This window comes from Pleurodeles waltl, chromosome 8 (assembly GCF_031143425.1).
Source record: "Pleurodeles waltl isolate 20211129_DDA chromosome 8, aPleWal1.hap1.20221129, whole genome shotgun sequence".
Lineage (NCBI taxonomy): Eukaryota > Metazoa > Chordata > Amphibia > Caudata > Salamandridae > Pleurodeles > Pleurodeles waltl.
Window position 1 is genome coordinate 470,214,284 of NC_090447.1, and position 15,058 is coordinate 470,229,341.

The window sequence follows — 15,058 nt, forward strand, 5'->3', positions numbered from 1 at the left end:
CTGTCTGCATAGCAGACAGTGAACAGCGGGACGTGTGCAACTGCACCCATCGCACCGCCGCTACACCGCCAGCCCACATTGGCGGCCGTGCAGCGGTTTCAACTTGGCGGGTGGCGTTTGCCGCCCACCAAAGTTTAAATGAGGGCCAGTGTGCCCAATCCCAGTGTTTGCAGGACCTTCATTGACTGGGATGTGATGGGTTGACTCAGGTCCCTGTACTGTGGGGAACACAATAGTTTGAACAGTCCTTTGGACACAGGTTTGGGGATGAAGAGTTGGCTGTAATGTAGAAGACACACAGGCCCTCATTTCAACATTGGCGGTATCGACCGACCGCCTACCGCCACGGCGACGGCCGCCAACTTACTGGTGCCGTGGCTACCAGCCGTCTACAGTTATCATGATCGCCGAAGGTATTCCACCAGAAGTCTGGCGGACGGCAGTAAGGTGGCGCTGCTGACAGCAGCACCCCCACGCCAGCAAAACACAGCTGACCGTATCAGGAGCAAGGATACGGCCTGGCGGTGTTTTGCTGGCAGACCCTACTGCTGACAGCAGCGCAGCAGACTGTCACAAGCCAGAGGGCCACCTGCAAGCAGGTAAGTCAGGTTCTCTGACTGGAGAGGGGGGTGGAGGGTGTTGTGTGTATGTGGGGTTATGTGTGTGTATGTATTAGTATGCGTGCATGCGGGTGTGAGTTGCGTAGGATGCATGCGTGAATGAGTGATTGTGAGTGTTGTGTGTTGTGAATGCATGTGTGTGACAAGGTATGTTGGTGTGTGTTGCAGTGTGTGGGTATGTATGTGTGTATGCATGGGTGGTGGTGGGTATGCGTGTGTGCATTTGTGCATATGGGTGCGCGTGTGGGTGTGTATACGTGCAGGAGCAGGAGGGGAGCGTGGGGGTGGACTCTGGGGAGGGGAAGGGGGCCAGGGAGACCCCTATCAGTGCCAGGAAAGGGATTCCCTGGCACTGATAGTGCTTACCGCCATGGTGTTCGTGGCGGTATGTTGGCACGAAAACCATGGTGGTAGGCCAGGTCACAATCCAGAGGGTGGGATTGCGGCGGCCGCCGGAATGGAGACCGAAGTCTCCAGCCCAGCGGCCGTTACCACCCTGGCAGTCGGTGTGTTAAAGTGGCAGTTTTAGATGGCGGTAACCGCCATGGTCCAAATTCCATTTTTTTTACCGACGGCCTGTTGGTAGTATTACTGCCACTTTTACACCGACCGCCAGGGTTGTAATGAGGGCCACAGTTGGGAGGGATTGATGTGGGCAGGGTGAGGCAGGGAGTCGTAGACTGACCAGGTGTCCTAGATGGGCCAGATAGGTTGTCAGTGTCCTGACATCCAGGCATTGTCCTCTCTGGAGCCTTCATCCTGAGGGCTGGCAGTCTCTGGTATCCTCTCCATGGTAGCACTGGCAGAGATACCTGTGGATGGCGTGATAGAGGGAGTTGAATGTTGAACGTGTGTCTGGTTATCTCTTTATCATATGCATTCAGTGCCTTGACATGATTCCCACCAATGACAGATGCTGCACAGCATTCCATTGTTCCATTGGTGGTAGTTAGTGGTCTATGACTTGTGTACCATACTCCATTTTGGTTGGTATCATTTAGGTTTAGTTACTTTGGCTCTGTAAATGGGTTCTGGTACTATCTGATAGTTCACATGACTGTTCTGCACTGTTGGCTAGTGACTATTCAGGCTTGGTAGTTGTGAGAGATAATGGCTGGACATTGCAGTATGGTTTCCCATTGGGAGAAGGCTATGTGTGTATTATTATTTGTCCTGTCTGTGCATGTTGTGCATGTGCATGGAGTCTGCCAACTTCCAAATTCCATCCCTTGGTGAGTCAGTTTCTGGGTTGTGGATCCTGATTAGTGGCCAGTTGGATTTGTCAAAGTGCTGTAGCTGTGTTTTGCCTTGTTTGGCATTGTGTTGTGCCATTGCATTGCTGTCATTGCCATGTTGTGGTCCTCAGTCATACCATCTAGTTGGTATAAGTAGTACAATAGTCATGGGATGTGACGTGATGTGCACATTTCAGGTATTCACATAGATGGGCTAGTGCGTTGTGGGTGTCATAGTGATAGTATTAGCCAATGCCATCTGTGCTTTTGTCAAGGGCTCTGTGGGCATTTGGGCTGGGTGGAGATATGGCTTGCGGAAGAGGGACATTAGATGGATAGGTGGGAAGTGTAGTTAGACATACACTGAATTGGGGAGAATTTGGGTGATGAGGAAGCATGCAGGACATGGCAATTGTGTGCCATGGAAGTTGTGGGGACTTATCAGAGTCCAGTACCCCTTGTATTCCAGTCAGTCCCTGGGATGCAGAATCTCCAAGACCTTCTCCTCCCATGATGTGAACTGTGGGGGAGGAGGTGGGGGCCCACCGTCAGTCTTGTGCATGGCGGTATGGTGTCTTGATGCCATGGAACACACCTTTCCCCTAAGGTTGTTCCACCTCTCCCTGATGTCCTCCCTTGTGTGTAGATGGTTGCCTACTGAGTTGACCCTGTCGACTATTATGTGCCACAACTCAATTTTTCTGTCTATTGAGGTTTGCTGGACCTGTGCTCCAAACAGTTGTGGCTCTACCCTGAAGATTTCATCCACCAGGACCCTCAACTCATCATCTGTGAACTGTGGGTGTTTTTGTGGGGACGTGGTAGTAAGTTGTGTTGATGGTGGGGGGGGTGTTGTGTGTATAAGGGTGCAGTGTAGGGTGATTGATGGGGTGGGGTAGTACGTGGTGAGTAATGGACACATATGGTGTGTGTGTGCTCATTATGTATGTTTTGTGTTGGTATTGCAGTTGTGTGGTGTGTGCTGAGTGAGATGTGTATATGTGCATATGGTGTTATGGTGCTATATAAGTGTATTTACCTGCTCTTGGTGTATGTGAACATCGATTTTGTGTGGGGGGTGTTATATAGTGCAGTGAGTAGGGGTGTCTGGTGTATGTATGTGTTTCAGGGATGGGTTATTCAAACTGCCCAATGTGGTGTTGTGTTCTGATAGTAGTGTGTTCTGAGCACTATGGTTCACACCGTCAATGGATTTCCGCCATGAAACAACTCCTGTGGTGATTTGTGAGTCATAATATGTGGGTGGAATTGTGTGGGGCTGGCGGTTCTTGTGGTGGAACCACCTCTTTCCAGCCCTCCTGTCGCCTGGTGATGTCGGATTTGTGGCTGTTTTTTGGTGGTCTTCACAGTGTGAGTCATAATACAGTGGTTGGATTACCGCCAACATGGCAGGTGGGATATCCGTCACCATTGTGACAGAGTAATTCATCCTCCAAGATCTCAATCTGGCCCTAAGGTTCTGATCTGAAAACATTTTGCATCATGAGTTTACCATTTCCTTGGTGAAGCAATAGCACAAAATGTATCTTTGGATTTACAAAGCCATGGAAAGCCCAATTTGTGTGGCTTTGCCTAAAAAAACAAACACTATGCCGCACATAGCACTGCCTTGCGTTTCTTTGCATTCTGGAGACATTACATGGTCAAAGCGCGCATCCATCAATGTCGTTTGATACAGACCTTGATTTCCTAAAGTAGGCAGACTTGGATTTGATCCAGAATGGTGCATCTTACCAAGGCTGGCGTAACAAGGATAACTATCTTTATATCTCCTTGTTACTTTCTCTTTGCATGTAAGCTGCATTCTGAAGCACATATTTTTTTATTAAAAACTTTTTATTGAAGATTCTAAAAGCAATAACAAAAGGAGTAACATTTGTGATAAAACTTGTACATGAATAATATTGCTTTTTGAAAAAATGCATGAAATAGGGAAAATGATTATATCATTTTATATAAAAAGAAAGAAGATACAAAAGGAGAGAAGGAATGAGAAGGGAAACAGTAGAGTATGGGAGAGAGAAAAGAGGTGGGGCAAAGGAATAAAGAAATTGTCAACTATGGTTATGATTGCGAGGCGAGCTAGGTAGTAAATCTACTGATGCTACATTAACGAAGAGACAGTGAGGGTCATTCTGACCCTGGCGGCCGGTGGCCGCCAGGGCCACCGACCACGGGAGCACCGCCGACAGGCTGGCGGTGCTCCAATGAGCATTCTGACCGCGGCGGTTCAGCCGCGGTCAGAAGCGGAAAGTCAGCGGTCTCCCGCTGACTTTCCGCTGCTCATTGGAATCCTCCATGGCTGCGGAGCGCGCTCCGCAGCCATGAGGATTCTGACCCCCCCTACCGCCATCCAGTTCATGGCGGGAAAGCCGCCATGAACAGGATGGCAGTAGGGGGGGTCGCGGGGCCCCTGGGGGCCCCTGCCGTGCCCATGCCAATGGCATGGGCACGGCAGGGGCCCCCGTAAGAGGGCCCCAAAATGTATTTCACTGTCTGCCTTGCAGACAGTGAAATACGCGACGGGTGCAGTAGCACCCGTCGCACCTTCCCACTCCGCCGGCTCGATTACGAGCCGGCATCCTCGTGGGAAGGTCGTTTTCCCCTGGGCTGGCGGGCGGTTTAACTGGAACCGCCCGCCAGCCCAGGGGAAAACTCGTAATACCCGCCGCGGTCTTTTGACCGCGGCGCGGTAATTTGGAGGGCGGGATCCTGGCGGGCGGCCTCCGCCGCCCGCCAGGGTCATAATGAGGCCCAGTGTGTATTCTATGTTCATAACATATACAATTCCACCATGTTAACACAAATAATTAAGAAGCATTTTTCCAACAAGAAAGTATATCTTTGAAAGCAAGTGCAATAAAAATAGATATTAAACAAGGAAATATGCTTATAATGAATAATGGCATTAACCAATACCTATCGGCCATCACTTCAGTTAATATAATTTGTACTTTCAATGCATTATGACATGAATAGCAATATCACCCTTGCAATCAATAGCCGGAGGAAAAAAAACTAACCACCTCATTGTCTTTTCAATTTAAGCGATTCAACATCATTATAGTGAGCCTCATGTAGGAAAGCAGTTTTGAAGTTAAGCTTAGACAAATGGGAAAGTACTTTTTGTCTTTTAACCAGATGTCTGAGTCAACTGATGTTTCACAAAACAACGTTAAACGTATTGGAGACACAGGCAGAAGGGTATTGGTACATGAGTGACAAGCTGCAAAAATGGACAGGGAAGTAGAAGAAGAGACAGATTAATGATAGAAATCCAGATCTGAGGACAAAAGTATTGAAAAATAGCATGTGACATGCCAACACCATAACAAGAACAACAGCAGAGAGAAGGAAAAAAATTATGTAGAAAAAAGCATGTATTAAAAAAAATTGGGGAATCAAAGAGAACAAGCAAAATACAACATTTTTAAGATTTCAGAACATTAGTGTCCATAGCATGAGATGTAATAGTTTAAAGAAACGTTTTTAATGTAACAGGATCATCAAAAGATTTTGAGGTGCCTTTATAAGTGATTGTGCGTAGGCAAGGATGAAAGATGCCATAGCAGATGTTCAGCTGGCTCATTTGAGCTTGTAGGGCAAGGAACACCTTTTATCTGGCATTAGTCGCAGTAGAGCTATCTTGAGAGATGAATATATTGATGCCGGACCAGACAACATGGCGTTTTTCGTTAGTGGCTTTTAAGAAATGTATAAGGTCAGTCATTCAAGAAAAGGCATCATGATTCCTCTAGGTTTAGAAGAATGAGGATGAGGACAATCCAGACAATGTGGTAGTTGAATATTAAAAGAAGGGGTGGTAGGAAGTACAAAAAGATCTGGGAGCAATTTCATCAGGATATCAAGGAGGTCAGGACCTTCAAGAGCTTCCTGAAGACCATATGGGTGACGGTTTTTAAGATCCTCTGTATGTTGTTTATATCACAATCTGAAAAACAGACACCAAATTATACCTAGTAAGTATCCTAACCAAGCACAGTCTGAAGGCCATGGAATGAACCTTTTGCCCTGGTGGTGTATGACTTCCAATAGCAGTGATGGTTATTAGCCTAGGGCCAGGAAATGTGCAGAAGCCATTTCCATAATGGTGAGGCTGTAGAGGTTAATGGCAGTTTCTTTTAGAGTGCATCTCATTGCATTATTGCCTCCCTATTGAGAGTGTTAACTGCCTATGGTATTTGTTCTGACTTTCATTTCCAAACATCTCCCTTAGATATGTGCTTTTTTATGGAGAAATTGATGTTATAGCCAGCACTATGTAGTTTCAGCAATAGATTCCACACATTTCATTAAATGTGTGTGTTGTTCCTAATTTGCAATTCAATTATAAACTGCAGTATATGCCACTCTGCACACCATGTTCTATGGGATGGCGATAGTCTTTGAAACACCACAGTTTTATTGAATGGGCTTTTACACTGTTTGATCATTTTTTTGAATCTTTGCGAATACAGAGTGTTGCACCTCCAACAGGTCCCACGTCCATGAACTTTGTTCAGGTGTTATCTTATTCATACATTGTGTAGCAGATTAAGAAATATTTTTCTCTTCTTTTCCCTCTCACGTAGTGTAAGTCACTTGGAGAAGGCCCTGAGTGATGAACTTCTATATCTACCGTTCTAAGAAATGATCTTGCTCATTAAAGTTTTCATGCCTCCAAGATCTGGCAAATAAGTCTTCCAAAACATCATTCATAGTCACATCACCCTGCAATGTGTTCTCTCTCCTATGAGAGGAACGCCTTAAAATCAGCTATTTCATCATTAGATTTTTGCATTCTGTTGCGGATTTGAAGGTAGCTATGTGTTGAAAAGGATTTGGAGACAGTTGTTGTGTTATTGATGGTAAGAGACATTCAGGACAGAAGGTATCCTTAACTGTGCCACATACTGTGTTTGGTCGTTCCTTAAGTGCTAAAGCCGTATAACAATCTGGCTATTTGAACATAAGACAGAATAGGACAATAGCCCTGCGGAAAAGTAAAATGCACTCTTCTCTCCTAAGGCCTAATTTTACCACCTTTTATGTTCATGTAAGTGTGAATTCAGTGCACACACAGAATAATCTAAAATTCTATATTCCACAACCTGATTAAATATAATTTTAATTATAAAGTACACATGAAAGATATACAGTTTGGTGGATTTTCAGTGCTTGGAATTTTGGGTTAGGAAGTACCAAAATGGGTTGTTAGGGTGAAGCACTGGAAAAGTGCATGGTGCACTTTCAGAATACATTTATGGAAAGTCAGATGTCTTTCAAATTTCCATAGGCATTCCACCATTGAATAGTTTGCAAATTTACTCTCAAAGAAATAACTATGTTTCCAGTGCAGGAATGGGTAGGCACCATCTCAAGTTTCATGGGAGCGAAGGCGAGCATGTTTTTCCACAGGTTAAACTATTTAACTTATGAAGAAGACAACACAAAAATGAAATCTGCCAACATATATTCTTGCCATACTTAGAAGAATGGCCTGCATAAGACATTTTGCCAGACCAAGTACAATGGAAGACATATACACCTATAAATCTACGAATGTGAACGATTTCAAGGGGCACATTCAGGTACTTTTTCTGCTTCCTACAGGTGCAGATTTTCAGCTATCTTGGAAAGGGCTTTGCTTTTCGGACCTGCGTCGAGTTGATGAAAGTCCTCCTGTTTCAGAACATTTAGTGATGCTCCACATGCATAGATGCTTGATAAAAAGGAAGACGGCCTAGATACATAGAGCCTGACTTTGTACTCTGTCTGTGAGGATTGCAGAGGACATTATGAGAGATGACTGCCTTCCTCGTAGTAATGTCTGAATCTTAAACGGAATAACCATCATGGTGGTTCCCTTCACTGGACAAAAAGTTTATTCCAACTCACCAAACTTTTAATATATATATTTTTTAAGAAACAAAGTGGGAGTTTGTTTTTCAAAACCAAAAGCAAATGTCCCTCACAGCCTGGGAGTTTTCAGCCAGGGTCTATGGGTCATTATCGTTTTTTCTCTTCCTTATCACCATGTTTTTTCTTGAATTACATCATCCAACCTAAATAGGCAGGTGTGTAATGCCATTCTTCTGACAGCTCCTATGCCATCTGTTAGAAATGGGGTCTTTGGATGGCTGTCAGGTTACCCCTGTCCAAGCAAGGACCCTCACTCTAGTCAGGGTAAGTCACACACAGTCCAAATTATCCTGTGCCCACCCTCTGGTAGCTTGGCACTGAGCAGTCAGGCTTAACTTAGAAGGCAATGTGTAAAGTATTTGTGCAATAAATCATACAATAACACAATATAGCACCACAAAAATACACCACACAGTGTTTAGAAAAATATAAAATATTTATCTGGGTATTTGCAGGCCAAAACGATAAAGATGCAATAAGAAATTGTAGAGATATCACTGGAAAGTGATGTAAAGTGTCTTAAGTCTTTAAAAAGCAACAAAGTCTCTTTCAAGCACAAAGTACCCGGTTTGGAGTGAAAAACCTCCGCAAAGGGCCGCAGAGGAGGAGATGCGTGGAAAAATGATGTGTGTGTCGGTTCCCTCCAGGACCTGGGACCGGATCTTGGGCACCCTGGGCCTCAGCCTCAGCCCATAGGGGCTCTGTTGACAGAAACTTTGGTACGCTTATCTGTGAATGAGGTGGGTGGACCAAGAGTTTGGCAGACAGGGTACTCCATAGTGTTTGTCACAGAGAACCCTTTTTGCCAAATTCGAAAACATCCCACAGACTAGATACTCATAGGACATATCTATTATATTTATTGTCTTGCAGATACAGTACTCAGATCAGGAAAGAAGGTTTGTGAATGACATGATGCATGATTTTCCCCTAATGTTAACACAAATACTGACATACTAATTGACAGTGGGTTCATTTTAGGCTCTAGATAAATGTGGTATTTTAAATCATGAAATGAGGAAATAGGTATGAAATAAACACTGCAAGTTTGGGTCTGAAAACATAGGAAGAGAGTGCTAAGGTTTACATGGCAAAATGTAATTTCATCTCAACGTGTTGTGGTATTGGTTTCAGATCCTAATTGAAGAGTAGATGATGCTGGAAATTTGAGCGCTTAGTGTAAAAGGGGATATTTTTGATGGAAAATTTCCATCAGCTGATAACAAAGATAGAATAATATATCCACAACTTTACCTCATACAGATAATCATTCCACACAGGTTTATGTTACATGCAATGCCTATTGTCATACGCAGAGTGCTTTATACCTGTAAAAACCGCTGGAATGAATGAGCAAATAGGATTTAAAAATGTCCTCCCAAACCACTAACACAAAAACAAAAATATGTTGCGTAGCATCGAGATTATAACCATTTTTATTGTCTTTCTTTTGTCATCTCTGCAATTCCAAACGCATTATTAGCTGCAAAAGTGTCAGAAGTATTTGTTGTTTTTATTGTATGTGGTAATACCATGTGGCTTGCTTTATTCTTGGCAGGTGACAACCACCGTTTTAGTTATTAGAATTGAAATGATGAGGTTTAACAAAACCCCACTTCTAATGTGAGTATTTCTCCATTCAGGTTTTATATAACATCTTCATCTCTTTAAACCACATGCACACCTTTGAACCGATTGAACCTGTTGACATCTTTGCTGGCATGGCTCGTTTCATGATGGTCGGGATTGGTGGTGTGCTCTTCGGAATTGTGTTTGGATTCTGCTCAGCATTCATCACTCGATTTACGCGAAATATTACTTCAATTGAACCTCTACTTGTCTTCATGTTCAGCTATCTGTCTTACCTTTCTGCTGAGATGCTCTACCTCTCTGGCATCCTTTCGTGAGTATGCAACTAATGAAGTTTCAGAAAGCAGCAGAGGGAAAATTGTTTACTAAAGATGGAACATTCTGTTAAATAATGATGTGATTTTAAGTTAATTGGACTGAATTCACAAATGCCATCAGTACAAGTCACCTGGTTAACTGGGATGTGTTCAGTGAGTGCTGATGGCACACATATCACCATTATGCACTTTGAGATATTCCTCAGAGAGTCAAAACCCGCCAATATCTACTGGGGGAAATTGTCTTGTATTTATGCCCCCAAAACAAGTAACTGGATATGTTTATTACACATGATAAATTTTCACCCAGGGAAGTTGGATTTTATGAGATGCAATAATTATCGCAACAATTACTGGGTCACTCGTAAGAAGGACCACTGCCTTTTAAACACCTAAGTTGTAGACGCAAAATGTGAATTCACCCTTGTTAAGGAATTTTATCACATACTGTATTACATTATTATGTGCAATATCACAACAACATTTCTGATCAAAGGGATGGGAAGTGAGCATTCCAGGGCAGAAAAGCCTTGGAACATAAGTGATCATCCACAAACTTGCATGTCATAGGCAGGAGCAAATCTGTATTTATGGTGAGAATGGTATGGAGAAACCCAAAACTGGGGAAGGGGAATTTAGAGAGCGGTGTTTTTTGTTCACATAAAAAAGTATGGAAGAGCAATTACACTTATATTTCTTGTACACAACCATAAATACAAATCTAAAAACGTAACATGGAATTCACCAAGAATTTCACAATACCTGGGAATCTGCTAGGACAGTAGCATATTACCATGAAGAGTTGCGAAATACTTTGTGAGTTCTATAGCAGTCAGAAATGTACTCCACGCCTACGAGGAAGTCTACCTAACCAAGTTTCTGACTATATTTTGTGCACGCACAATGTATTCATTTAAACTATAAAGCATTAACACACTTGTGATTTATTTCTAAACAATATAGGTGAGTGTGGAAAGGGAGAAGAATGGAGAATTCGGAATGAGTGTTGAGAGAGTGCAAAGGGATGTGGATAGAAATGCTACTGATGTGCTGTTCGGTTGACAGAGAAACTATTAGGGGCATATTTGACCCTAAAGGTGTCAGCCTTTAGAGTCTTCTTGAAGAGGATGACATTTCATGTCAATGTCAAGACATTGAATTTCACAGTTAAATCCAAGAATAGATAAATGTACACCCAACTACCAAACTTTTCTGAGAAATGTTAGAAACTGTGGCTCAGACTTTGTGTTCCATTTGATTATTCATTGCGAAGAATTGACATTAAAAACTCTCAGAAGCACAGCAAAGCTTAAGTGCTTTCACTGCAGCCAGTTTGGCTGCGGCTGTACTGAAAACTCAGTGGCGGAGATTTCTTGAATATGTAGATTGTATTATGGCGCAGTAGTGGACTACATTCTTGCAATGGCCTTGCGAAACGGAGTGCATAGTAAGACCCTTTCTCTTTAATACATTCTTAGCAAAGGCCAATCCAGAAGAAAGGTGCTTGCCAACCAATGGCTTTTCAAAGTAACTTTTCAAAAAAGCCTATGAACGATTGGATTTTGTTACGAAAACAAAGGATTTTATAAAAACATATGGGGGTATTCTGAAATGCCGCACAGCCATGTGCCCTTTTAAAAACACGAAGTCGATCTAGTACAAACAAAATCAAAATTAAAACATGTCTTAAGTTGTGAAGCGGATATGGGATTCTAGTTTTTCTTTTATTGTTATGAAATTCTGCATTAAACTTCAAAATCAAAATGTTTTACATTAGAAATTATTTTATTGTAAATTCAGCTATCATGCCTAAATTAAATACACCCATTTTAAATTATGTTTCTCTACTCTCTAATTATTGAATCTATTACATAAAAACTCAGACATTGAGAAATATGCATTACAGTTGTCATTAAAGATTGTTCCTCTCATTTATCTTCAAATCATTTATCAGTCTATTGCAAATAGATGGGTGTAAACACAGTGCACATCATTGGGAGAGTCCACATTTTGAAAAGAAGACAACAGGTCAGGAAGCCTAAATTTCAACTATTGTTTAATGCAAAATTGCAGGAAGTAAACCAAAAGATGAAATACAATTGACATTTTAAACTAACAGTGCTCTGACTAGAACATAGGCAGATGGAACTAAGGGCTGCAGTTCTTATAAAGCTATCCTGGTATATATAAACAAATTCCCTCAATGTAGAATGCCAAGTGACAGAAACGTCTTTCAGCAAAAACATATCTACTGATCAGGTGTCAGGATCTTACTCTAATGGAAGCTCAAAACGGCCTGAAAGGCAAGCTATCATTTATGTATACACAAATCCAGACCCATTATTCCCCCAAAAACACCTTCCTTTGACAAGTTTGAAAATGAGGTTACTCTCTTGGAAAATGTGCAAGGTAAAGCTGTGAGGGCCAGATTTACAAGGCCCTTGTGCCTCCTTTTTCCACATTAGTATCATTTTTAATGCCAACGTGGCGTTAGGTAGCCATTTCTGATGTGCCATATTTACAAAGTGGAGCAATGCTAGCTTGCGCTACTTTGTAACCATTGCACCACATTTTGCCTGCGCCAGGAATAATGAATGCAAGGGGGCCTCCCCGCATGGAGGCCGCAAAAAATGGTGCAGCGCAATCTACAAGATTTCACTGTGTAATTTTCCCCATCATTCTTAACGCCTGCACATTGCAGGAGTTAAAGTAAAAGGCCCACAATAACCTATGGACCTCCCTAGTGCTTTGCTGGACTAGCACCATAATTAATGGCACTAATTCAGTAAAGCACCACAATAACATCCTAAATTCAGACACTTTTGTGGTAACGTGTGCCGTGGTGTGATGTATTGTATATACAGCACTGCCATGGTGATGTTAGGGGGACAAAGGCCGGGGCAAGAAAAGTGGCGCATCAGGACTGGTGCCCACTTTCTTGTAGACAGAACATAAGAAGTATGACCTCTGGGCTTGCTGATGCCATAAAAAGTTTGCAAACAATCCGGTGTCATGGGAAGCTTCATGCAAACAGAAGCAATATATACATTGATCATTTGTTAAATCATTCATGACTGCATATGTGGTTGTTAACATGGCACTTTGTACTAATATATGAGCATAAGGTAAATAGTTTTTAAATGCAATCATACACATCGTAGCTCATGCCATATGAAATATGTGACAATTACTTACATTCCTTTCAGGTAGTTTATTTTTATATGTATGTCTGAGAAGGCTAAATATATGCAATTTAAGGCACAGCCATTGGTATAGTGAAATTTAAATCTACATGTACGTTGTGAATTGAGCAACTTTAAACCTTTGTAAAGACTTTAGCTTTGCAAAACTTTGCCTGCAAGAAGAAATGAATGAAAAACATGTTTTAAAAACTATTTGCTTCTGTGCTTCTTGCCTCCAGGATAAGGAGATAAACATATATTTTGCAAGCATATCTTTCTTTCAAAATATGTGAACCTCTGCAAATTTAAAAAAGGGGATATTAGAATAAAAAGGATGGCTAGCCGCCTACAGCCAGACGGAAGCCAAAGTTCCGCCTACCATATAATGACCCTGAGAACCGCCACCTTTTCCGGGGCGGTACCAATGCCAACAAAAGGCTGGCTGAAACAGAGAACAAAAGTGAAAGGACTCACATTGGAGACACAGGGAAGAACCACGCTGCCAAGGAGCCTGAACTGCACGTTTTCCTGATGATCTTCTATGTTATGCTCCACCTAGAACACCAATGCCGGTAAAGACGATGACGGTAAGTACAGCCACCTAGCACACCCGACACACACACACACCATACACACAACCAGCTGCATTACAAAAACAATTTGACCCTGAAAATCTGCAGAATAATGCAAGGATAACATGAATTGATTAAAGTGATTGTAATCAGTTCAGCATCAAAATTATAAATCTGATTTGGCCATTAAACAGATATGTACACTTGTATCAAAAAAGGGACAATGCCCAGTCCAAAGTTCAAAGGGCCTACATGGCCACAGGGCATGGTCCAAGGCTGAACTCAAATCCTTCCCATTTCCAGCTAGAACACTGCAGGGGCATCAGTTGCCAAATAGGCAGGTACCTCAGGAGGAGGGGGGCACCTCATCCGGATGCGGGAACAAGCCCACTGGTTCTGGAGGGTGCAACATGCCCTGTGCTCTTTGTCCTGGGGAGTGCAAGGCCACAGTCTCTCGAGTGGGTGTCTTGCCCACTGGTTCTGGAGGGGGCATCATGCCCTGTGCTCTTTGTCCTGGGGAGTGCAAGGCCAAGGTCTCTCAAGTGGGTGTCTTGCCTATTGGTTTTGGAGGGGGCAACATGCACTGTGCTCTTTGTCGTGGGGAGTGCAAAACCACAGTCTCTCGAGTGGGTGTCTTGCCCAATGGGTCTGGAGGGGGCAGCCCGCACAGTAGACCCTGGAGGGTAGACTACATGGCATCCGCTGGTGGTGATGGCTGCATGCTGGTGGTGGTTGGTGCAGGCTCCTCGACAGCCCCTGCACTCTGTGATGGCAGCACATCCACGGCTGGCGGTGGGGGCCCTGTGACAGCTGCTGGTGGTGGATGTGTTTGGCTGACAGTTTCCGGTGGTGTAAATTAACCCATCTCCTCCTGGTCATGGGTTGGGGATCCCTTACCCTTCCTGGCAGGGGTGAATGGGCTCTCCCCCCTCTGTCTGGTAGTGCAGGCTCCTTCCCATCATTTCTTTCTTTTAAAATATGTGAACCTCAGCAAGTTTTAAAAAGGGGGTATTAGAATAAAAAGGATGGATAGCAGCCTACAGCCAGGCGGAAGCCAAAGTTCCGCCTACCATATAATGACTCTGAGAATCGCCACCTTTTCCGGGGTGGTACCAATGCCAACAAAAGGCTGGCAGAAACAGAGAACAAAAGTGAAAGGACTCACATTGGAGACACAGGGAAGAACCACGCTGCCAAGGAACCTGAACTGCACGTTTTCCTGATGATCTTCTATGTTATGCTCCACCTGGAACACCAATGCCGGTAAAGATGATGACGGTAAGTACAGCCACCTAGCACACAAGGGAGGCTGGGAGGAAAATGACAGTGACACAAACACACGCAACACACACCCGACACACACACACCATACACACAACCAGCTGCATTACAAAAATAATTTGACCCTGAAAATCTGCAGAATAATAGAAGGACAACATGAATTGATGAAAGTGATTGTAATCAGTTCAACATCAATATTATAAATCTGATTTGGCCATTAAACAGATATGTACACTTGTATCAAAAAAGGGACACTGCCCAGTCCAAAGTTCAAAGGGCCTACATGGCCACAGGGCATAGTCCAAGGCTGAACTCGAA

At 43.3% G+C, this 15,058-nt stretch overlaps 1 protein-coding gene across 1 annotated transcript in view; it reads left to right on the forward strand.

Annotated features, from left to right (window-relative positions):
- Nucleotides 1–15,058, forward strand: part of SLC9A4 (solute carrier family 9 member A4) — a 483,018-nt gene that overhangs the window by 166,009 nt on the left and 301,951 nt on the right. The window contains exon 3 of the mRNA XM_069204437.1: nt 9,442–9,701. Coding sequence (XP_069060538.1) covers nt 9,442–9,701 — 260 coding nt within the window. The remainder of the gene's footprint in view (nt 1–9,441; nt 9,702–15,058) is intronic.